General features: G+C 46.5%; 1 protein-coding gene across 1 annotated transcript in view; it reads right to left on the minus strand.

Moving 5' to 3' along the window:
- LOC145342426 (uncharacterized) overlaps positions 1 to 25561 on the minus strand; it is a 55172-nt gene extending 29611 nt beyond the window's left edge. The window contains exons 1-4 of the mRNA XM_080187989.1: positions 25553 to 25561; positions 18693 to 18796; positions 10177 to 10626; positions 5122 to 5266 (exon numbers count right to left, since the gene is read on the minus strand). Of these exons, the coding sequence (XP_080044115.1) occupies positions 5122 to 5266; positions 10177 to 10626; positions 18693 to 18777 (680 nt within the window). The 5' untranslated portion in view covers positions 18778 to 18796; positions 25553 to 25561. The remainder of the gene's footprint in view (positions 1 to 5121; positions 5267 to 10176; positions 10627 to 18692; positions 18797 to 25552) is intronic.
- Between the last annotated feature and the right edge of the window lie 670 nt (positions 25562 to 26231).

Raw genomic sequence — 26231 nt, forward strand, 5'->3', positions numbered from 1 at the left:
CTTTGCCCCTGAACAGTGCCAGGGGACACAGGCTGGCACTGCCAGGGTGCCCATGCCCAGGGGGCACAACCCCCACACCACCCGACCCCCTGGGGTGGCCCTATTGCCCCCCCCTTTCATTCTGGCAGGGTCTCGTGCTAGTTCTCTGAACACGGGGAGCTTGTCTGAACCCCGTCAGAGTAAAGTATCCTGGCGGGGTGGGAGATTCAATCGGAACCAGTAAGTTCCCAATAAAGACATTCAAACTACATTTAAAACATATTAAAAACAGTTTCCAGCGTGATCTGACCAGCGACTGTTCGCCGGCTCTGGAAGATGCACATGCGTTCCTGGGCCATGTGCAAATCCCGGAACAAGACCAGCGATGCGCATCTCACATCCCAACCCACCAGAAAAGTTGCAGGTCCCGACAGGAGAACCACGGCCGCTATTTCTAATCATCTCTCACTTGCTCTGTAAGAACATTTGTGTGCCGAACTCAGATGATGATGATTCTGTCTAAACAACTTGCTTTGTTTCAGCCACAAAAGGATATTGTTCTCAGAAATCTAAGTATCACTGGAATAGGAATCAGACCAGATAACAAATTGGGGAAATTGACCATTTAGGATGAACTTGGCTTCACTAGAAACCAACAGATCACCTGGTTTTTCAGTTCCAAGAGTATGAGCAGGGGTCAGAAGAGAATGGAAAGGGAAATCCTCTTGGTTATCAGCAGAATGGAACAGGAAACCTCCAACTGAATTCTAGATGTTCAACAAGTCAGAATGGATATAATTTCCTGAGCCGGAATAGGAAATTAGAAAATCAATTGTAAAGAAACTGAGGAAATGCAAACATTCGAATATAAAGTTGATTTCTTCAAAAATATTTTTTAATCTGATGAGTGTAATGTGGAAATTAAAAAGTTCAGATTGAAGTTTCATAGTTTGGAAGTTGAATTGTGTGAAAGTTAAAATGTTCAAATTTAAAAAATCATGCTTTCTCTGTCCAGTAGTGGAAAATGTTTATCAGCTGACTGACCTTCTAAAGGGGTCAGTCTCTGCAATTTCTTCACAAGCTCCCAGAACATTTTCCCTTTTCAGCCTTCACCAGAGGGTGAACAAGCCCAAATTTTTTCCATAACAAATACGAAAGGTAAAATATGAGAATATGCTATGCCAATGAAGGATTAGCAGAAGACAATCTTTTATCGAATGAGAAAGAGCAAAAGGACTGCGCCGTGATTAGTGGATATGTCAATAAAAGATGTGAAAAATCTCTTGTTTCTGATTTGCTGTAATTGACTATAACTGCTGAACTGTTTCTCTGTAACCTCAGGACCACTCCGGTCATTCAGTGTTGACCATTTGTAGGTTCTCTTTGTGCATAAGTAATTAAAGACCTTGCATTGGATGCATGGTGTCCAGCGCTGTTTGTGTTAAGGGTCGACTGAGTGTCTTTGGATTGCTGATACTCAAAAGAACGCTAACACTAACTTAAACAATTTTAATGAAACAACACAGGAAAACACTACACCATTAAAAACATTAAAACATTTAATGAAACAACACAGGAAAACATTAAACACCATAAACATAAGAACATAAGAACATAAGAAATAGGAGCAGGAGTAGGCCATCTAGCCCTTCGAGCCTGCCCCGCCATTCAATAAGATCATGGCTGATCTGTTGTGGCTCAGTTCCACTTTCCCGCCCTCTCCCCATAACCCTTAATCCCCTCTCTTATCAAGAACCCATCAACCCGCTTCTTAAAAATATTTAGCGAGGCAGCCTCCACCACTTCAACGGGCAGAGAATTCCAGAGATTCACCACCCTTTGAGTGAAGAAGTTCCTCCTCAACTCCGTTCTAAACCGCCTCCCCTTTATCTTGAGGCTGTGCCCCCTAGTCCTACTGTCTTTTTTGAGCGGGAAGAGTCTCTCCACCTCTATCCTATCCATCCCATTCATCATCTTATACGTCTCAATGAGATCTCCCCTCATTCTTCTAAACTCTAACGAGTACAAGCCTAGTTTATTCAGCCTCTCCTCATAGCTCAATCCCCTCAACTCCGGTATCAGCCTAGTAAACCTCCTCTGCACTCCCTCCAGGGCCAAAATATCCTTGCGCAGGTGCGGCGCCCAAAACTGCACACAGTACTCCAGCTGCGGCCTCACCAATGCCCTATACAGCTGCAGCAAGACCTCCCTACTTTTATATTCAATCCCCCTCGCTATGAAGGCCAGCATCCCATTCGCCTTCCTGACCACCTGCTGCACCTGCAAGCTGGGTTTTTGCAACTCATGCACAAGGACCCTGAGGTCCCTCTGCACCGTCGCCTGCTGCAGTTTTTCGCCACGTAAGTAATAGTCCTTCCTACCATTCTTCCTACCAAAGTGGACCACCTCACACTTGCCAACATTAAATTTCTTTTGCCATTTCCTGGCCCATTCGCCCAGCCTATCTAGATCCTTCTGCAGACTCTCCACACCCTCCGCACAATTTGCCGTTCCCCCAATCTTGGTGTCATCAGCAAATTTCGACACCCTGCACTCGGTTCCCTCCTCCAGATCATCTATATAAATGGTAAATAGCTGAGGCCCCAGCACCGACCCCTGGGGCACCCCACTAGTCACCAACCGCCAATCCGAATAGCACCCATTGACCCCCACTCTCTGCCTCCTATTTGACAACCAATCCTCTATCCACGCTAACACCCTACCCCCAACTCCATGTCCCCTGACCTTCTGCAATAACTTCAGAGCAATTATTCAAATGCATCCTAGTGTAACCCTAGGCTTGCTTCTTCCAGACAGCAAATTTATAACAAAATTGTTGCTTTTGTTTCTAAATATTTGGAGACATGACCAATAGGAAAAGACCAGCTAACACATTAAGCCTGTCACGTGCAGTCATATTGCAATTAACCATCATGATCGTCCAGATTTCCCATCTAATAGCGTATATATCATAGAAAAAATTCTATTCAAACAACAAGCTCAGAAATCTTTCACAACTGGGGCTGGTTCCTCTCTCTGTCTGCGCACAGCATGTACTTCCAGTCACCCCCAGTTTTCTGTTTCTCCAGCCATGTTAATACAAAATGTGAGCAATAGGTAAAGATGTTGTTAACACATATATTTGTAGAGCATGGAGAAATAGCTTAAAGTTAAATAGATTGGATATAGTTAGGCATATTGATAACCCACTTTATGGAAACAACTGTGAGTTTAGTCACAAACATAGGACATAAGGTTCGATGCTGCTAACACAGCAATACTTAGGGATAATAAAAAGACTGCCTGTAATGTAGAGATAACATCAGAGATGTGATGTGCAGTGAAGCATACACCACATCCTGCAGGAATGTAAGAGGCCCACGTTATAAAAAGCAAATGGTCTGCAAGATGTGTTGTTTATACAACTAAGCATAAAAGGGGGAAGGGGTCACTGAGATAGTTGGGACAGCAGTGATTAAGTTGGCAAAGGATTGATTACTGCCAATCTGAACTGGACATGTAACAGTATTGGATAAGATGGATGAGTTTGCTCATGCACTCTTGTGATAACAGGAGACATTGTTAGATGGGGAGTAGAGGTGATAGGAACTTAGGGCACCTTGAGCCAATAGGAGAATGTCAACACATAGATGGGACAGGGACCACCAATTAGGAGAGAACATCACATTGCAAAGCCATCACAATGCTTGTAAAAAAGGTATAAAATGTGCTGCAAATCTATGTGAGGTGTGCCTATTTTGCTAGACACCCGGTCTTGCAAGAACGTCAAATAAAATCTTGCTCCTTCAGAACTTGACTTGACTAAATTGTTTAACTGTGAGCTGTGTTTCTCACAAAAATAAGATGGGAATTCACTGATTGATTATTTTTCCTTCTGAGGATTGGAAGCTGGTGTTGTGTGGGAGTAGAGCCTATTTTGTCAGTACCAATCACAATCCATCAGTTCAAAACAAGCTAATATTTATGAATTGTTATCTCCTGGCCATTAATTGCCAATTGTCCAGGTCAGGTAAAATCCCAGCCGAGTGTCAGCCACCCACAAAGTGGGTTTCTTAACTCTCAGTTAATCCTGATGGCGGAGTCACAAAGCTCACAGGGAAATGCTTATATCAGAAATTTCTAAAATGTGTTCTTTCTGAACCACTGTGGGTGATTCTCCCAGCTCACTGTGCTGCTCTAGCAGCGCACGGGCCAGGAGACATAAGCTGAGGCCATGTAGCGGGCTTCCTGCTGGGCGGCACGGCCTCCTCATGTCTCCAGCCGCTGGATTTCCAGTATCTAAGTTATTGAAATCAGCATTTTAATATCATTAGTGGGCCCAGGACTGAAGTCTCTGGGCCCGCTAGCCTCTACACCCCCACCAGAAGTGTTTCACTCCAGGGGGGTTTACAACAGCTCCTCACTAACAGGTAACTGGTGGTCCAAACCCACTGGAGTGAAGAGGGGCCATGGGGGCCCCGAGGAAGTCGAGCATAAAGGGGGGGTGCCCCTTCCAGTCTGGCATTGCCAGCCTAGTCACCTGGCACTGCCCAAGTTCCAATGAGGCAATGCTCAAAGATGGCCTTTGCACTGCCCACTGAGCATCAGGCAGTGCCAAAGCGGTGGGACCAGAGGGGGCAGGGCCTCTAGCGAGGGAGGTCGGTGGGGAGCCCCCCTGCTTCTCTGCATTGGGATTAGTGACAGAAAGAGGGAGGCCTGCAATTGGGGTGGGTGGAGGGGGTGGACAGGACTGCGGGGAAGGGAGGGAGGCGTAGTGTCGATCGAGGTGGGCTGGGGATGGGTCGGGGCTGGCCCAGACATGTCCAGGAGGCCAGCGATCAGTGGGTAGGGGTGGGCAGTAGTGGGGGGAGGGGGAGGGTGCACATTGGCCTGCTCAGCACTATGCTACCAAGCCCTCCACCCACCCAGGGAAAAGTTCCTGAACACATATTTTTAACATGATTCACAGTAGGGCTCTCTATGATGCACAAAGTGTGGGAGATTCATTTTGAAAGTCCCACTGAAAAGAGCAGTGGAATTTACTCCAGTTTTTACGCGAATTCAGCACTTGGAATTTTTTTCAGAGAATTCCACCCTTCATCTTTTAAACATTTTTCTCCACTTTAAGCTGTTAACACTTACCCGTCTGAAATGCTCTGATTACAATCCTCCAGGATACTGTTAATAAGTAGCATTGCATAGCGAACATCATTTCGTTTAAAACCCACTCTTGCTGCGAGTTGAGTCAGTTTATTTTTCTGCTTTATACAATCAGATGATGATGATTCTAAATGAAAAGAATTGAAAAGATTTTCAGCAATTAACAATGTTTTGAAGATTAGTATCAATATTTTAAATGGAATTGGTGGAGTTATTTAAAGGACAATAGCTGTACGAACAAAATGTTAGCTATTCCAAGATTGAAGTTTGACTAAGATGCTTTCTGTACCTTTCAATACGAATTGCAAAGTTAAATAATTGTTGATATTACGATTTGGACAGCACTTGAACAACTGCAAGTTTGTTGTTGGCGTGGAATGATTTTCACTTCAAATCCCACTAACCTTGTGGTGCAAGTCTTGAGTCAGGTCTACCTTCATTCTGTGTTATAGCAAAAGATGGTTCGCCTCACGTCACTTTGATTTGACTCCATATACAGTGTGAATCCAGTATGGTGTCCAATCAGGTTTACAAAGTGCTCCTTGAACAATATTTCCTGATTTGATTGAAATAATTAGACTGGGACACTCTACATCTCTAAACATTTCATCTTATAGGCTTTGGGATACAATTTGCATTCTGCTGGCTCCAGGTTTGTGCAGAACTCTCCTCAGCCACGCTGAGCAAAACCAGAAAATGCTGAAAATATTTAGTATGATAGGCAGCACCAATAGAAAGGAAAGCTTTTGAGATTGATGACTTGAATCAGAAATTTCTACCTCTTAAAAAGGCACAGTGGGTGAAACTGTTACAATACAAATAAAGGAGAATGTGAACTTCAAGTTCGAAAAGTAAATCACTGGTGATCCTGACAGAAGATTAGAAATGTTAAATTCTGAGCACTCATCCTGATATTTGGTGAAAGCCATGACAAAGATTTATTTTGTTGCCGTTAGAATGAATTCTTTGATTAATTTGATTTGCAATAAAATTAATTCCAAGTTTAGAAAGATTGAAGTCTGATTTGAAAGCCATGTTCAATTCTCCTGTCTTTCACCTTACCACAAACCTTCCATTTTGTGTTTTTCCTTTCCTCCCCACCCACTTTCCCAGCCTTTGAATTATTTGGTAGCTCAAGCTTTTGGAGCGCTGCTCCTTCATCAGGTGAGTGAAGAATTGGCTTCATAAATAGGTTATATATAGGCACAGACTCAATTACAAGATAATGCTTGGAACGTGAATCTTAACAGGTAATCAGGTCTTTACAGGTACAGACAATGCGAGTGGAGATAGGGTTAAGCACAAGTTAAAGGTGTGTAAATTATCTCAAGTCAGGACAATTAGTGAGATTTTGCAAACCCAGGCAAGTCATGGCGGTTACCGATAGTGTGACATGAACCCAAGATCCCAGTTGAGGCCATCCTCATGTGCGCAGAACTTGGTTATCAGTCTCTGTTCAGTGATTCTGCATTGTCATATGTTGTGCAGGCTGCCTTGGAGAACACTTACCTGAAGATTGGAGGCTAAGTGCTCTTTACTACTGAAGTGTTCCCCAAAGGAAGGGAACACTCCTGATGATTGTCGAGTCGTGCCTACTCATCTGTTGCCATTGTGTCTGCATGGTCTCACCAATGTACCATGCCTTGGGACATCTTTCCTGCAGCATATCAGGTAGATAACGTTGGCCAAGTTGCGAGAGTATGTACCATGTACCTGGTAGATGGTGTTCTCACATGAGATGATGGCATCCATGTCAATGATCCAGCACGTCTTGCAGAGGTTGTTGCGGCAGTGTTGTGTGACGTCGTGGTCACTCCTGAAGGTTGGATAGTTTCTGTGGACAATGGTCTGCTTGAGGTTGTGCAGTTGTTTGAAGGCAAGTAGAGGGGGTGTGGGGATGGCCTTGGCGAGATATTTGTCTTCATCAATGACATGTTGAAGGTTCTGGAGAAGATGTCATAGCTTCTACACCCTGGGGAAGTACTGGATGACAAAGGATACTCTGTTCACCGTATCCCGTGTTTGTCTTCTGAGAAGGTCAGTGTGGTTTTGCACTGTGGCGCATTGGAACTGCAGATCGATGAGTCGAGCACCATATCCTGTTCTTATGAGGGCGGCTTTCCCTTCCTTTGGGGAGCACTTCAGCAGTCAATGGCATTCAGCTTCTGATCTTCAGGTAAGCGTTCTCTAAGGCAGTCTTTACAATACACGCCAACGCAGAATTGCTGAGCAAAACTGATAGCCAAGTTCTACTCACATGAAGACAGCCTCAACCAGGGTCTTGGGTTCATGTCACACTATCTGTAACCCACAAGGCTTGCCTGGGCTTGCAAAATCTCACTAACTGTTCTGACTTGAGACAATTTTCACATCTTTAACCTATGCGTAATGCTGTCTCCACTCATATTTTCTATACCTGTAAAGACCTGATTACCTGCTAAGATTCACATTCCAACCATTATCTTGTAAATTGAGTTTGTGCTTATAAATGTCCTGTTTGTGAAGCCAACTGTTCACTCGCCTAATGAAGGAGCAGTGCTCCAAAAGCTTGTGCTACCAAATAAACCTGCTGGACTTTAACCTGGTGTTGTGAGATTGCTTACTGTGCCCACTCCTGTCCAATGCCAGCATCTACACATCATCTTTAAACAGCAGCCAGCATTGCCTCCAGAATTTCATGTTCCTTCAATGTTTGTCTGAAATTAGGAGAGTTAAGGAATGGAGCTGGTCACAACAGCAGCCTTCAGCTGCAAACTGGGTTCTGAGTGAGGAATTGGACACGCCAGAGCTCACACATCCATCCTGCACCCAGAGGAAGAGAGGTACGCTGTGGGCAGAAGCTCCAGAGCCCAAAAGTGAAAGGATGACATAGAACACAAAGAGAAAATGCCCACAGATCAGTGTTACCTCCCAGAATGACCTCTTCCAGCTGGATTGGGAGCAGCCGGATGTATTGTGTTCACATGATGAAAGGAGAAGACCCTCCTGCTTAACCAAGGAGGCCTGGGCAGAGGTGGCAGTGGAAGTGAACAGCCATGGGTTCCAGCAATGCGATTGGGTCAGCCTCAGGATGAGAGTGGATGATCTACTCCCTATCACATGGGTAAGTCAGAGTGATTGATGTGTGAACTGTGGATAAAAGCTGGGTGGGAACAGGGAGGTCACACATTTTGAAGGATTTGGACAGCCAATGATATTTGCACTATGGCCCCCTCACCTTAGGATTAGTGGCTGCATGTGGGTCACTGCTTCTCACTCTTCAGATCGTTCATCTCCTGTAAGACCGTGAACTTGGGTTACGCTTTATTCCACAAATTGGCCAGTTCTCGTGTGTTCAGGACTGGATAGGTGATTCCAGTTCTTCCAAAGGTCACAGTGTAAACTCCGGTGTGCAGCTCCTGAGTTTCTGTGCTGCCTCTCTTAGGTGTTCACCCCTCAGCTCCACACATCCTTATACAGTGGGAGGAAACAGGAGCATCCAAAAGAAACCCATGCAGACACTGGGAGAACATGCAAACTCCACACAGACAGTCACCCAAGGCCAGAATTAAACCCAGGTCCCTGTGAGGCAGCAGTGCTAACTGTGCCAATATGCCACCCATTAATATCACTGAAGAGTCCTGGACGCTGTTGTCTGGGCTCACTTTCTTTTACCACCTCACTGGCTCACTGGCCAAGGTTCTATGCAGCAGGAGTTATCACTATGAACCAGATGTAATACACACGGCAGGGGTGGGGGGGGGAGGGGGGGGGCAGGTTGTAGGCCATTGAAGTCCCTGGGTGCTTAGTGATAACATCAACCAGTGCCCATGGGGCAGTGCAAGCCTGACACTGCCACATGGCACCCTGGCACTGCCCACTATGCACCCTGGCACTGCCCACTAGGCACCATTACTGCTAGAGGCAGTGTCAAGAGGGCAGACCCAGAATGAAGGTGGAGGGGGAGATCGGTGAAACTTGATAGGGGCAGAGGGAGACAAGCAGGTAGCTCCACAGGAGAGGTGAGAGAGGGAGGGAACTCTGTCAGGGTGCAAGAGAAGTGGGGAAACTCTGCCAGGGGGGCGATTGGTGAAGGGAAAAGACATTCTGCTGGAGGCACTTGGTGAGGGAGTGAGGGAGCTCTGCAGGAGGGCAATGAGTGATTGGGAAGGGAGGGAGCTCTGGGGGGTGGGTGGTGATGTCAGTGGGGGATCTCGATGCCCGTGGGGGGGAGGTCTCCCAGTACACTGGGAGATTGGGGCGCCTACACAATGGCGCTCCGAGAGCTCAGTAGACAGCTTCCTCGGTGAGCTGAGACTCCACCCTGCATCCCTGCACACACCCTGTTTCCCACTGCCCCCCGCACCACACCCACCCCCCCCCCGCCCCCTTGGATCCTGACACTTATTTTGCACTAAGCATTGTATTTTCAAACTTGCCCAAAAAAGTCTGAAACCCTCTTGTTTTTTGTTTGTTCAGCACTTTGAATTTTTTTTCATAAAATGATATCCTTAGTTTCAAAATGGGGAGATTCTGCCCATGCACCTTGTGTTAAATTGAGAGACATTCAAACCTACATTAACTAGTTTCTCAAAGATCTCAACAATCTTCTTACCACTTCCAGGTGGCTTTGCTGCCCCACAACTTCCTGCTGCACATTTTGTAACCATTTTGATGCCATCAGGATTTTGATGCCATCCTCTTGTGATATTCTCCAGTCCCGCCTGCCTTGTTTCCTGCTCTGGGGGGGCTTTGTTAATGACAACCCTGTGTTTTTCTCTCTCCACAGTTATTGAACATATTCAGTTTACTTTTCCATTTTTTACATCTCCGGCCAGACATGTGTTAATATTTCTAGAAAACTGAGAGTAGATTTTCTGAGGAATCCACGATGTTGACAGTGTTTGCATGGCTCACCCGTCCTACCACTGGGGAACCAGCTGTTGTGGATCGACTTTGGCAGGACCAGAAGATCTCACTAGTGGTCTCTGTTTTCATCTTTATCTATTATAGATCTTTGAGCTTTTTAAAATGTAAAAGATTTATTATTCTACTTACCACACGCTGCTTCAGATCCAGTAAATTCTGAATAAGAAGCGTTTTCTATGAGAACGGGACTGAAGTCTGTTCCATTTATGTAAATAATATCGCTCAGCAACGGTGAATCATTACTTGAAGTGTTGTTAGTAAGAATGAAATTTTGACAACATTTGCTTTCACTGTCCACAGCAGTTGAATATGACTTAACAACATCACCATGGGTTAGGAACAGTTGGCCAAAACGTTCTTTCCAAGTGATACAGAATTCAGACGAAGCATTGGGTGTAGTTGCTACAATATCTTCCATACACATTGATGGACCATTCTCAATGAGATTGCCTTTAATTTCTAGGCCCCTTGGGTTTACGGACACTTCCAATGAACAGCGACCAGAGCCAATATAGTGACGAGATTTATTAATGCTGCCGTGTAGGTTTCCACAAAGTGTAAATTCAGCTCCAACTATCACTGTAAATATAAACACAGGATAACCATTAATCAACTTTCTACAAACACAGTGAGAACTTGCTCTATCACCTTCCTGACCAAACACTTTGATGAATGATTGACTGAAATCCAGGGTAATCTGAGTAAATTAAATGTTTGCTGGAATTACAGCAATCAGGATATGCTGGGAATAGTAAATATTATTAATTTTCCAGCTCTTTATGGGCAGCACGGTAGCACAGTAGGTGGCACTGCTGCTTCACAGCTCCAGGAACCTGTGTTCAATTCCTGGCTTGGGTCACTGTCTGTGTGGAGTCTGCACATTCTCCTCGTATCTGCATGGGTTTCCTCCAGGTGCTCCGGTTTCCTCCCACAGTCCAATGATGTGCAGGTTAGGTTGATTGGCTATGCTATAATTGTTTCTTAGTGTCCTGAGATGTGTAGGTTAGAGGGATTAGTGGGGAAAATATGTAGGGATATGGGAGTAGGGCGTGGGTGGGATTACAGTTGGTGCAGACTCGATGGGCTGAATGGCCTCTTTCTTCACTGCAGGGTTTCTATGATTCCTTATGATATTTCCGTTACAGACAGAATCAAAAGTCATTAACTTAAACTGAAAATGACACTATGAATTTCACATTAAGATTAGAAGATTTTTTAACATGATTTTTATTATGAAGCAAATTGTTGAATGAACAATGCTAAAAAAAAGTATAGCATATAAAAGACAATTAAGAGGATTAAAAGTCATGTTAAAATCCCTGAATTTATCTGACTATTTTCATTCAACTTACATTCAACAAGGTGTCACCCTTAGGTCAGTGATTACACCCTCCTTTCTAACTCACAATGTTATTGATTCCATTGTGGAGAATTGACCACAACATCCAAGCTGACACTTCAATGCAACACTGAAGGAGTGCAGCGTTATTTGAAGAACAGAAGGGGACTACTATCCTCGCTAATATTTATCCCTAACCAACATCACAAAATACAAATTATCCAGTATTTTTTCTCGGTAATAAAGTGCTTTGGGACGTACTGCAGATATGAAAGGCTGTGGAACTGTCAAGCTGTCAAGTTATTGAAATCCTCTGTCCTTTTTACTTAAAAAAAACAGTCTGCTGTGACTCTCAGTTGAAAATAATTTTGTGCTTGCAAGTTCAATAAATGTTTGTTGTCATAAGCCTGAGTGTTATTATGATAATATTAGTACTGATTGACAGCTTCGACATCCCACATCATTTTCATGGTGGGGGAGGGGTTATAAAATCAGCTTGACTGACAGCTCCAAGTTGTTTGATGTGGGGCTATGAATACAAATGTTTGGTTGATAAGTGCTTACATTTTTGAAGGGATTTAAATGTATTGAATAGGTTTTATGAATGACTTGTGTTTTTTATATAATGGCATTTATAATAAATATGCAACAATATTTCATTTCATCTTAGCATGGCTCCAGAGCTTTGCCCATGATGGATTCCGGCTGAGCTGGAATGGAGGATGCAAATGTAAAGAGTGGAGGCTTAGCATGAGTTGGCACTCAGTTGGCATAAGACTATACAGGGCTATGGGGATGAATGGGCAGTCAATGATTCACATGAGGTAACACAGAGGCAATGAGGGGCCCTAGGAGTGGCATCAGAGTCAATATGTTGTCAATAATCTTTGCAACTTACAAATGCCTGGCTGTCATTACCACATTCTTTTGAAGACAGCTTCATGAATATCTTTAGATTATTTCTGATCACCTGTTAACTCCCTTCATGGGTGGCACACTGGTTAGTACTGCTGCCTTACAGCTCCAGGGACCCGCATTCGATTTCAGCCTTGGGTGACTGTCCATGTGATGAGATGAGCCTGGGAAAGATGATCTTTCGGATAGTCAGTGCAGACCTGATGTGCCAAGCAGCCTCCTTCTGCACTGCAGTGATTCTATGGACTCTATGGTCTTAGACTTCCTCTCTCTCTGTTAGCTCCTTCAACCCTAAAAGTATCACCCTTCATTTATCTCACTCTGGCTTCTGCTGTACCTTCCTCCTGCCCCCAGACCCTGTGGCAAGCATGACTACAGCAATTCGAATATATTCCCTGTGAAGTTTGGATTGTGGCTGTGAAGGAACTGATTGAAGGTCGACTTTCGACATTCTTCACAGCTTTTCACAATATCACTTCTCAACATCAATTTACAGAGATTGTGCCTTTAAAGCAAATCTCGATGATGAACGTCCAAGTTTAAATCTTGATTTGAGATCAGTGATGTCAATATCTGATTTCATTTCATTTTCTGACATCCCTTGTTTCTCCAAATAACAACTATGGGAGGATACCCATTGAGAAACCCACATTAGCAGGTTCACTGGTGTGGTAACATAGACCTTTTTGAAGAGACCACCCTTTGAGGGCCACATGGTCAGCTGGACCATACGGAGAGGCTGCGTTGGCAGCCAAGCCAACCAGGAGCAAGGGCACATGTCTTGGAACGGAAAAGAAGCTGTGTTGGACCAGACTAGGAGAAGTGAGATAGACTTGTGTATTAGGTCTGTCTGATCTTTGTATATATATTATATTAACAACAAACCATTCTTTATTAAAGCCACAACGTGTCACTTTAGAATCTACAACACCGACGTCAATCTTTGGGAGATCACATCGCGCAGTGAGAGGGGGAGCAGTGTGATTGTCAAAGCAAGAGACAGTTACAAACAGCCTAAAAATGCCTTTAACCAGAAAGATTGACTCAGAAGTTGAGAGCTGGGAGGGTCTGTGCATATGGCTGGGTTGGCAGGTGATTTCCTGGGAAATTGAGGCATCTATGCCCCTCAAGCTCAGCAGGCAGCAAAATTTGATTCCACCCCTGACCACCCCCCCACCCCCCACCACTGGCGGGAATCATTCCGGGCTTTCTTTTTAACTAGGTGATGTATGATTGCGACGAGGAGTTCGCCCAAAAAATCAGCTTGATCTTCTAATTTGGCACTCAGAATTTTACTCGTAAAATTCTGCCCGTGTCTTCAGCTGGAAGTGGGATTATTTTTGGGTGGACAGGGTGAATAAAGAAATAGCTCCAGTTTATACCGAGTCTTCCAGCACCGCCTCCCACTGGTTGGAACTCTTCTCATTGGAATTTAGGAGAATGAGAGGTGATCTCATTGAGACATATGGGATTCTTAAGGAGCTTGGCAGGATGAATGCTGAGAGGATGTTTCCTGCGTGGGAGAGACTAGGACCAGAGGGCACCATCTCAGAATAAAGGGGTGCCAACTTCATACTAAGGTGAGGAGGAATTTCATCTCTCAGAGAGTTGTGAGTCTCAGAACTCCTTACCACAGAGAGTTGTGGGGGTAGAGTTCTTGTGAATATTTAAAGCTGAGGTAGATAGATTTTTGATCAGTAAGGGAATCAAGGATTACAGGGAAAGGGCAGGAAAGTGCATGTGAGGAATGTCATTGTATCAACCATGATCCTATTGAATGGTGGAGCAGCTCGAGGGGCCGAATGGTCTCCTCCTGTTCCTTTTCTTATGGTCTTAAACCAAACAATACAATTATCTGTTCCAATGATTGAGGGTCACAAACCTTGTCTTCTGGGTGAAGACTGGTTGAAAGAGATGGAGTTAGACTGGCTGGAAATGCTGGGCAGGATTCTTCTCCCATTCTGCAGCATGGTGTGTGGTGGTGGGTGGCAATGTACTAGCTGGCAGTAGCATCTTATAGTCCCACCATTGTCAACGGGGTTCAGAGTTGAACGCAGCCCTCGCTGTTGGGAAACTCACAGCAGGGATGCACCATTGCTGTGAAGTCCATTTAAACATTAATAATATGATTTGTATGTCGTTAGTGAGTCGTGGATGGCATCTTCTGAGCTGATTTGTACTTATCTCCTCTGTTGGACTTCGCACCGGTGGGAATCACAGTTGTTCTCTACGAGTGGAGATCAAACGTGATGGCCTCGCCGGGGGATTCAGAGGCCACTGAAGCCCCCATGTGGTCGGGGGTGTGGCTGGAGCCGATCGTGTCCACTGGGCATTCTGGCACTGCCTGCTGGGCACCCTGGCACTGCCCATCAGGTACCTTGGTACTGCCCACTGAGCACCAAAACTGCCAGGACAGTGCCAATGATGTGGGGCCTGAATGAGAGTGGAGCCTGAGTTGTGAGTGAGACTATGACAAAGGTAAGCCAATGGGGAGGGGTTCCACACAAGAGGTGGGGGAGCTCTGCAGGAGGGATGGGAGCTCTGCAACAGGGAGCACAAGGGGGTGATAGGTGGTGGGGGGCAGAGGGAGACCAGCACTCGAGGGGCATGCATGTCGGGTTGTGGAGGGGGTTGTGACAGGGAACTTGTCAGGAGGGGCCTGGTGCTGGCAACCTGGGAGGGGCATACATTGCCGTTGATGATAGGTGGGGGCGATGCCTGTGCAGGTGATGGATGTCCCAGTTCACTTGCAAATGTGATACCTGCGCAATGGCGCACCAGGCAGTTTGCAGCTGGCTTTACCGGTGAACTTAGGCTCTGCCCCCTTCAAACTGCTGAGAATCACATTTCTGTCAAAAAAAGTGACAAGAGTGTCATAAAATAGCATTTTCAAACTCATCCAAAAAACAGGTCTGAAACTCTCTTCTTTTCCCATTCATTCGGCACTTTAGGGGTGATCTTACCAGCTCGTCACACTGATTGATTGAGTGGCAGGCTGGGAAGATCGGATGAGAGGCTTTCTCACGTCTTGTGGTGTTACTGGCCCTGTTCTGCCGATGAACTCTGTCTCACGGCTGGGAAGGGCACAAGGCTGTTTTAAATATTCATAAGGTAATTTCATGTTGATTCGTGAGTCCCTGACACCAATGTCTGGGATTACTTGTCCTTACCTACTCACCTGTGGAGGCCCTCACTGACATCGATCAGGTATGATCCCCACCAACGTGGACCTGATGTGATAGCCTTGCTGGGGGACTTGAGGCCATTGAAGCTCCTGGGTGGTAGGGGGCAGGGCCATGCAGTGTTCTTGGGCAGCGCCAGCCTGGCACCTTGGCAGTACAGCCTGCACCCCGGTACTGCCCACTGGTCACCCTGGCAGTGCCAGGAGGGCAGGACCTGAAGGGATGGGCCCATGACAGGTAGCAGGGCCCTGATTAAAGTTGTGTGAGTAAAAATTGTGTGTGTTGAGAAATCAAGTTTGCGCCCAATTTCTCAGTTCTCGTGATCTTATTCAGCAACGGACTTCCAGCGTGCTCAAACTCATGTGCATTTCAGCCGAGAGGCTAAATATATTATGTAAATTTATTGAAATATTGATTAACATAGTTTTAGTGAGCCTGGCACTCCACTGTCAGGGCTCACTTGCATTTGCAAGCTCGTCAGGAGAGTTTCTCTCCATGGAGGAAAACACCTACTTGTGTTGCCCTCGCCAGTAGAACCAGACGCTATTGTGGTGGCCTGAGGAGGCTGAGGGCAAGGGGGTGCCCCTTTGGCAGTGCCAACCTGGCAGTACCAGTCTGGCACCTTGGCAATGGCCATTGGGCATCACTGCACTGTCCACCAGGCAGTGCTGAGGCAGGTCTGAAGGGGTCAAAGCCTATGGCAGGGCTGAAGGGATCGGGGTCTATGGGGGTGGGACCTGAAGGGTGCAGAGCCTTTGGGGGAGGTGGGCCTGAAGGGGGTGGGTCCTGGAGAGAGGTGGGGAGGCCAGGTCAGGGTAGCCTGACTAGGAGGGTGGTTGGGCTGGGTGCCGCTCTGCAGTTGTGATCGGTAGAGGGAGAGCGGGAGAGGCCCATTCCAATTGTACCTGCCATCTGGGTAGCGTGGACAGCAGCAAGGGCTACATTTTTGAATGCTATGGGTCTCTCAATTGACCGTAGACCCTGCGATTGTAGGGAGGGGAGAGGGCAGGCTGAGTTGAGACCATCTGCAGCAGCAGAGGCCTGACAGATACCTCTCTCTCTCTGTTCGGTTTCTGCTGTTGGAATTGCACATGTGCAGCCACAGAGGTCTGCACAAGCACAATAGCTCCCTTTGCTGGTTGATCAAGCTGTTGGGCAAATTAAGTCCCGGCCGTTGCCAGTGCCAGCTAGAAACAGTCTAGCCCATTTTTTCAAGCACTATTTACATTGAATTGGGAGTAAAAACTTGCCCAAAAACCAGAACTTCAGGTCTCCCATTTTCACGGTAGCTGGACACTTCAAACTTTTTTCATAAAATTTCACCCATAGACTTTTACAGTCCATTGTGTCTGTACTGGCCATCAAGCTCCTGTCTATTCTAATCCAATTTCCCAGCGGTTGGTCCATAGCCTTGTATACTCTTGCTTCTATACCCTTCTTAAATGTTATGAGGGTTCCTGCTTTGACCACCCTTTTAGGGAATGAGTTCCAGCTTCCCACCACCCTCTGAGTGAAAAAGGGTTACCTCAAATCCTCTCTAAATTTCCTGCTCCTTACCTTAATTCTATGTCCCTGCTTATTTACCTCCACTACTAAGGGGAAAATTTCTTCTCATCAATGCTATGTACTTTATAATTTTGGACAGCTTAATCAAGTTGCATTGTCAGTCCTCCCAAAATGCATCATCTCACACTTTTCAGAGTTAAATTCCATTTGCCACTGCTCTGTCCATCTGACCAGCCCATCATATCATCCTGTAATTTAAGGCTTTCCTCTTTGTTACTTATCACACCACCAATTTTCTTCTCATCTGCAAACTTACTGATCATACCCCGCCAAGTTCACATCTAGATCATTAATGTACACCACAGACAGCAAGGGGTCCAGCACTAATCCTTGCAGCACACCACCAGTCACAAAAACAACATTCAGCCATTACCCTTCTGCCACTAAGCCAAATTTGAATCCAATTTCCTAAATTGCCCTGATCCCATGGACTTTTTGACCTTCTTGATCAGTCTCCCATGCAGGATCTTGTCAGAAGGCTTATTGAGGTCCATGTAAACTACATCAACTGCACTGCCCTTATCTACACACCAGGTCACCTCCTCGAAAAATTCAATCAAATTTGTTCAACATGATCTCTCCCTGACAAAGCCATGCTGACAATTTTGATTAATCCTTGCCTATCCAAGTGAATATTATGTACACAATTTACCCAATTGGCATGGAGATTAATTTGACCAGGCCACTTCAAAGTTTTTACAGGACACAGACAAGAATGAAGGTGATGATTAGAACGCCTTCTGAAATCACCATGCCAAGAGTTATCTTCAGGTTTTCCCGACGTCAAAGGGACAGACCAGCTATGAGACCCCCCAGCCCAGGGAGAGTGCCATGGTCAACCCTTTGCCCCAGCAGTGCCAAGGATCTGGGTTTAATTCTGGCCTTGACGACTGTCTGTGTACAGTTCGCATGTTCTCTTCATGTCTGTGTGACTTTCCTCTGGGTGCTCCAGTTTCCTCCCACAATCCAAAGGTGTGCAGGTTAGGTGGATTGGCTGTGCTAAATTTCCCCTTAGTGTCCAAAGATGTGTCGGTAGGGTGGATTAGCCATGGTAATTGCGTGGGATTACAGGGTTAGGGTGGGATGGGGTGGCAGGATGCTGGGTCTGGATAAAATCATCTGTGGAAAGAATAGAACTGCAAAAAGAGTTGGATGACCTCTTGCTGCACAGTAGGGATTCTGTGGGTTTGTGAGTCCACAGTATCAGTGGACTATCGCAGCTTGCCTCACCTGGGGGATGAGAGGTGTGGGTGGGCTGGATTTGTGAGACCTGAGGGTGGACATCAGTCTGGGCATTAAAAGCTATCAGGCTCCCTAACCAATGTGGGCTTCCCCCAGCACAGGTAAAATAAAAGTGTGGCAGGATCAGATCCTCAAGTATGAGACAGGCTGGAGACGACAGGCCTTACACTGCAACCACAACCCTTATAAATCAACTAGCAGGGAACTGTAAAATTTCACCTCATTCCCATTGGATCACCAGTCTGACACAGTCAATGAAGGTAAAACAAGCGCTGAGATTTTCCAGCCTCGCTGTGGAGGATGTTACGAATCAGCCAAAAGAACTTTGACTTTGGTGGGACAGAAAGATCCCACTATCGGAGAGGGGGGAAACACAAAAAACATGTTGAAACATGAGTTACCTTTTCTGATGTGAAAGCAGAAGAAATACAAAATAAGACATCGACAATTCATCAGTCTATGAAAGGGACTTGTTTTGAGAGGCATCTTCCACTGGATTCCTCGTCTGGAAAATCAACACATTCAACTTTGAGTGAATATTGCTTCTTGCTGGTTATTTTTAAAATGTATAAAATTAATGTTTAGTTAAAAGATTAAAGCCACAATTCTCCGATCTTTCACGCGACAGTATTCTCTGGTCCCACTGGCAGCGCAACCTCTGTCATGGGTTTCCCGGCAGCCTGGAGTGGCTTCAATGGGAATTCCCATTGACAGCAATGGGACCAGAAGGTCCTGCCTCCAGCGAATGGCACACTGCCTCCCATAACCGAGAAACATGCTGCGGAAGGCGAAAGAGTCTCAGCCTAAATCTCACTGGATCATCAATATCCAGTGACACAAAATGACAGGATGGAATTCACACTGCCTCTGTCTTTACTTCCAGTCTCTGGTCTCCTCAGGGCATAAATTGAAAGAGTTATTACCAATCCCAATTCCAATTGTCCTCCTGTCCCTAGTGATGGCACTAAGGCAGACTTTCGACTGTTTCCATAGCTAGTTCGCGAATTGTTTAGGGGGAGATTATTTTGATTTTGATGGAGAGAAACAGGACTGACAGGAGCTGGGGGCAACTCGCCTGTTCTCTCTACCATTTCATGGCCTGAGGAGACCAGAGACTGGAAATAAAGACAGAGCCATTGTGATCACTAAATTAAATGGAAATAAATGTTCTGAATGATGAGACTTCATTGGCTTGACACTCTCCATTAGTCCATCAGGAGTAAACAAGGAACCATGGGTTGTAATTGCTTCAGCCTTTTAGTTCATCAAATAGATGACTTGAGTTAATGTGCAGAAGTTGTGATCCATGAGTTCATTCAATGTTTGACCCATTGTGTCTGTTGGATTTTGTTTCAGCACTTAACTGGAGATTGATTATCCTTTCCCTGGGTCATGAATCCCAGAGGTGGAAGTCCTGCCCACCAGGACCTGCCAGCCAAAAGAACAACAGGGGAGGCAGTAGCTGCCACTGGTACATCATCACTTCTCGGCCTTATATTGTAGCTGGATCCCAGGGCATAAGTCAGTGATGTTCAAAGGGGAAGCTTGGGGAGGGACAATTGACTAATCTCACTGCCCTGTCCCCTCCCTCCCATTGTCATTCCCTGTTTCAAATACTTATTGACCTTTCCAAGGAGGTCCTTGCCGAACAGAGAGGGAGTTATAATAATGGAAGCATGCTGGCATAATGTAATTGTAGTAAGAAGTCTCACAACACCAGGTTAAAGTCCAACAGGCTTATTTGGTAGCAAAATCCACTAGCTTTCGGAGTACTGCTCCTTTGTCAGGTAAGTGGGAGTTCTGTTAAAGAGGGGTCTGTAACCCCCATGAATTGCCTGGGTTGCAAATCTCATAAATGTCCTTTCAGGAGACAATACACATCTCTAACCTGTGCTTATCACTCTCTCCAATCACATCCTTTGTACCTTTAAGACTTGATTACCTGTAAAGACTCGCATTCCAACCATTATTTTGTAAACTGAGTTTGTGTCTTTATATGTCCTGTTTGTGAACAGAACTCCCACTTACCAGACGAAGGAGCAGTGCTCCGAAAGCTAGTGGATTTTGCTACCAAATAAACCTGTTGGACTTTAACTTGGTGTTATGAGACATCTTACTGTGTTTACCCCAGTCCAACGTGGGCATTTCCACATCATAATGTAATTGTAGCAGCCATTGAAGGTACAGGTGACCCAAATTGTTAGAGCAAATCCAAATGTTATGTTTAATTATAGATGCAGCAGCAATTAGTATTATGCATATTTCTTCTAATATTTACTCCCTTCAGGGTTAAACATATTATCAATGAACAAGGATATGAGCAGAAGACCTGGGGAATAGTCTGACTAGCCATGCAAATTAGCGAACAGTTGGAAAATGAATTTTAAAGTACAAAACAACTATTGAGACTGTAGCCAACAGAACATCATGCTATTTGCACATTGTGGTTTACAAGTTTGGTGTTGTGGTTTGGATTTTGGTGAATGCTTTTGGAAAAGTGCTCGATGGGAAGAGCTGGAATTAGGGTTAGATCTTTGTAATTCAGGTTAGAACCTAAGATTGGTGTTAGGGTTAGCAGCTGGGCGTTAGGTGAAAAATGGGTGAAAAAAATGGAAGACATTTCATGGAGTTGATAGAGATCTTGCAACTGGCTGTGGAATTAGCTAGCACCCCTCTGTCAGTGAAGGCCCACTGGATTAAGTGCCACTTTGGCACTTAGCTGGACAATTGGTGGCCTTCCATGAATCATGGACCCCAGGGACGAAAGTCCTGCCCGCTGGGAGTTGCCAGAACAAAATGAACTCTAACCTTATTTTGTTTTGGCAGGATGGCAAGCATAAGGTGTTTGGCTTCAGGTATGATTCCATTGAATCACTTAATACATTGGCAACATGGATAAAACAGAAGACATGCGGTCCTAAGGCTGAGTACAGAACACATTGGGGTTAAAGTCAGGTTGCAAACCTGAAGTGTGCTAGAGGAAAAGTGCCCCTATTCAGTCAATTAGATCCCTTTGGTGCCTCTATTGAGGATTGGACACAATACGTAAAACACAGAGGGTTTTGTTATATGGACAATGGAACAATGTTGGAAGGGAAGAAGAAGGTAATTCTCTTAAGGATGTGTGGGATCCAGGTCTACAGTCTAATGTGCAGCCTTATGTCCCTGCATGTGCTAATTCAAATTCATTCATAGAGAAAGTGATTTGATGAAAGCACGTTATCATCCAAAGTCTTCAGTCATCCTGCAATGTTTTAAGCTTAACTCCATGGGGAGAGCCCCAGGAGAGATCATTGCAACCTGCATTATGAAGCTAAGGCAAATTGCAGAGCACAGCGACTTCAGGGTGACCCTAAAAAATATGCTGAGAGATTGCTTAATTTGAATTTCCCCTCTATGAAAGGTATAAAGAATATCAGGACCGCGCCTCACCACCCAGCGTCCAATGGACTGGCTGAACGAGCGATCCAAAGCAGATCTGAAAAAGCAATCATATGTGACTCTGGAAACCAGAATGTCTTGATTTCTTCCAGAATATCTGAAAGTGTCACATTCTAAGACAGGAATGCCACCAGCATCTTAGGACCAAACTAAATCTGATGTTCCCGAATTTGCCGGAGAGGTAGAGGCTAGTCAGAGCAGTGAGAAGAAAAACCACAATTCAGGCAAAGTAGCAAGGCCTTTTGCAATAGCTGAACCAATGAACGGCAGAAATTTCAGAAGCAGACAATGCTGGGTCCCAGGAGTTTTTGTAGCCAAGACAAAAAACCACTGTCTTACGAAGGGAATGTACAAGATAGAATTGTCAGGGAACATGTGGACCACTTACATGAGTAAGAGTTGTCCGAGCAGCCTGAAACCATATTGCCAGCAGGAAAGTAGTGAAGTGCTGAGTCAGGAAAGCCCGTCATCCCCACAGAAATGGATGATGTTGAGTTGCTAGTAACTGAGTCGATACCAGCTGTAGCAGCTCCCAAGGAGATACCAGCTGTAGCAGCTCCCGAGGAGATACCAGCTGTAGCAGCTCCCGAGGAGATACCAGCTATAGCAGCCCCCGAGGAGATACCAGCTGTAGCAGCTCCCGAGGAGTGACCAGCTGTAGCAGCTCCCGAGGAGATACCAGCTGTAGCAGTTCCCGAGGAGATACCAGCTGTAGCAGCTCCCGAGGAGAGACCAGCTGTAGCAGCTCCCGAGGAGATACCAGCTGTAGCAGCTCCCGAGGAGTGACCAGCTGTAGCAGTTCCCGAGGAGATACCAGCTGTACCAGTTCCCGAGGAGATACCAGCTGTAGCAGCTCCTGAGGAAATACCAGCTGTAGCAGTTCCCGAGGAGATACCAGCTGTAGCAGCTCCTGAGGAGATACCAGCTGTAGCAGCTCCCGAGGAGATACCAGCTGTAGCAGCTCCCGAGGAGATACCAGCTGTAGCAGCTCCCGAGGAGATACCAGCTGTAGCAGCTCCCGAGGAGATACCAGCTGGAGCAGCTCCCGAGGAGATACCAGCTGTAGCAGCCCCCGAGGAGATACCAGCTGCAGCAGCTCCCGAGGACAGACCAGCTGTAGCAGTTCCCGAGGAGATACCAGCTGTAGCAGCTCCCGAGGAGATACCAGCTGTAGCAGCTACGGGGAGATACCAGCTGTAGCAGCTCCCGAGGAGATACCAGCTGTAGCAGCTCCTGAGGAGATACCAGCTGTAGCAGCTCCCGAGGAGATACCAGCTGTAGCAGCTCCCGAGGAGATACCAGCTGTAGCAGCTCCCGAGGAGATAGCTGTAGCAGCTCCCGAGGAGATACCAGCTGTAGCAGTTCCCGAGGAGATACCAGCTGTAGCAGCTCCCGAGGAGATACCAGCTGTAGCAGCTCCCGAGGAGATGCCAGCTGTAGCAGCTCCCGAGGAGATGCCAGCTGTAGCAGCTCCCGAGGAGATACCAGCTGTAGCAGCTCCCGAGGAGATATCAGCTGTAGCAGCTCCCGAGGAGATACCAGCTGTCGCAGTTCCCGAGGAGATACCAGCTGTAGCAGCTCCCGAGGAGATACCAGCTGTAGCAGTTCCCGAGGAGATACCAGCTGTAGCAGCTCCCGAGGAGATACCAGCTGTAGCAGCTCCCGAGGAGATACCAGCTGTAGCAGCTCCCGAGGAGATACCAGCTGTAGCAGTTCCCGAGGAGATACCAGCTGTAGCAGCTCCCGAGGAGATACCAGCTGTAGCAGCTCCCGAGGAGATACCAGCTGTAGCAGCTCCCGAGGAGAGACCAGCTGTAGCAGCTCCCGAGGAGATACCAGCTGTAGCAGCTCCCGAGGAGATAGCTGTAGCAGCTCCCGAGGAGATACCAGCTGTAGCAGCTACTGAGCAGATACCAGCTGTAGCAGCTCCCGAGGAGATACCAGCTGTAGCAGCTCCCGAGGAGATACCAGCTGTAGCAGCTCCCGAGGAGATACCAGCTGTAGCAGCTCCCGAGGAGATACCAGCTGTAGCAGCTCCTGAGTCGATACCAGCTGTAGCAGCTCCCGAGGAGATACCAGCTGTAGCAGTTCCCGAGGAGATACCAGCTGTAGCAGCTCCCGAGGAGATACCAGCTGTAGCAGCTCCCGAGGAGAGACCAGCTGTAGCAGCTCCCGAGGAGATACCAGCTGTAGCAGCTCCCGAGGAGAGACCAGCTGTAGCAGCTCCTGAGGTGATACCAGCTGTAGCAGGTCCTGAGGAGAGACCAGCTGTAGCAGCTCCTGAGGAGATACCAGCTGTAGCAGCTCCTGAGGAGATACCAGCTGTAGCAGCTCCTGAGGAGATACCAGCTGTAGCAGCTCCCGAGGAGATACCAGCTGTAGCAGCTCCTGGGGAGATACCAGCTGTAGCAGCTCCTGAGGAGATACCAGCTGTAGCATCTCCTGGGGAGATACCAGCTGTAGCAGCTCCTGAGGAGATACCAGCTGTAGCATCTCCTGAGGAGATACCAGCTGTAGCAGCTCCTGAGGAGATACCAGCTGTAGCATCTCCTGAGGAGATACCAGCTGTAGCAGCTCCTGAGGAGATACCAGCTGTAGCAGACCAGCGCACGAAAAGCAGGGCAAATCCAGCCTAGCCAATTACCGCCCAATCAGTCCATTCTCAATCATCAGTAAAGCGATGGAAGGAGTCATCAACAGTGTTATCAAGCAGCACCTGCTTAGCAATAACCTGCTCAGTGACGTCCAGTTTGCATTTCGCCACGGTCACTCAGCTCCTGACTTCATTACAGCCTTGGTTCAAACATGGACAAAACAAACATGGTCAATTCAATTCATTCCTAGTGATATCAAGAAACGGTTGCTTGGAGGCACTGGATATTGCAAAGACATTGGGTCCTGATAACATTCTAACAATAGTCCTGAAGACTTGCGCTCCAGAACTTGCTGCTCCATTAACAAAGCTATTCCATTTCAGTTACAAGACTGGCATTTACCCAACAATGTGAAAAATTGCCCAAAACAAATCCAATTGCCACCCAGTCTACTCTCGATCATCAGTAAAGTGATGGAAGGGGTCATCAACAGTGCTATCAAGCAGCACCTACTCAGCAATAACCTGCTCAGTGACGCCCAGTTTAGTTTTGCCAGAGTCACTCAGCTCCTGACTTCATTACAGCCTTGGTTCAAACATGGACAAAATAACTCAATTCCAGAGGTGAGGTGAGAGTGACAGCCCTTGACATCAAGGTGCATCCAACCAAGTGTGGCATCAAGAAGCCCCAGCGAAACTGGGATCAATAGGTATCAGCGGGCAAAGTCTATGCTTGTTGGAGTCATACCTGGTACATAGGAAGATGGCTGTGGTTGTGAAGGGTCCGTCATCTCAGCTCCAGGACATCTCTGGAGGAGACCCTCAGGGTAGTATCCTAGGCCCAACAATCTTCAGCTGTTTCATTAATGACCTTCCCTCCATCATAGGGTCAGAAGTGGGGGTGTTTACCAATGATTGCACAATGTTCAGCGCCATTTGCGACTCCTCAGATACTGAAGCTGTCAATGTCCAAATGCAAAAGTTCTGGACAATATCCATACTTGGGCTGACAAGTGGAAAGTAACATTTGTGCCAGACAATGACCATCACCAATAAGAGATACTCTAACCACTGCTCCTTGGCATTCAATGATGTAACCATCACTGAATCCCCCATTGTCAACATCCTTGGGGTTACCACTGACTAGAAACTCAACTGGACTCACCACATAAACACAGTGGCTACAAGAGTAGATCAGAAGCAACAAATACTGCAGTAGTAACTCACCTCCTGACTTCCCAGAGCCTATCCACCACCTGCAAGGCACAAGCCAGGAGTGTGATGGAATGCTCTCCACTTGTCTGAATGGGTGCAGCTCCAATAACACTCAAAAAGCTTGACATCATCCAGAACAAAGCAGTCCATTTGATTGGCACCACATCTACAAACATTCAATCCCTCCACCACTGATGCTCAGTAGCAGCAGTATGTACTACCTACAAGATGCATTGCAGCAATTCACCAAAGGTTCTTAGACAGCACTTTCCCAACCATGACCACTTCCATCGTGAACTCAAGGGCAGCAAATAAGTGGAAACATCACTCACCTGAAGTTCCTTCACAGTCGCTGGGTCAAAATCCTGGAATTGCCTCCCTAATGGCATTGTGGGTCAATCCACAGCACGAGGACTGCAGCGATTCAAGAAATCAGCTCACAACCACCTTCTCAAGGGCAACTAGGGATGGGCAATAAATGCTAGCCAGCCAGCGACACCCATGTCCCACAAATGAAAAAAAGACCTTTCCATGGTCCACACCTCGCACCCCGCCGATTCCTGGCGGACGGGACGGTAAATTTCCAACCAGTGTCCCTGAAATTCTAACTCTGCGTACGCTGAGTTTCTGGGATTCACCCCAGAAACTTTCCAGCTCTGGAAATTATTTATGAGTGATGGGTGGTGAACTG

The sequence above is a fragment of the Carcharhinus amblyrhynchos genome, chromosome 4 (genome assembly GCF_965287045.1).
Source record: "Carcharhinus amblyrhynchos chromosome 4, sCarAmb.v2.hapA, whole genome shotgun sequence".
Taxonomy (NCBI): Eukaryota; Metazoa; Chordata; class Chondrichthyes; order Carcharhiniformes; family Carcharhinidae; genus Carcharhinus; species Carcharhinus amblyrhynchos.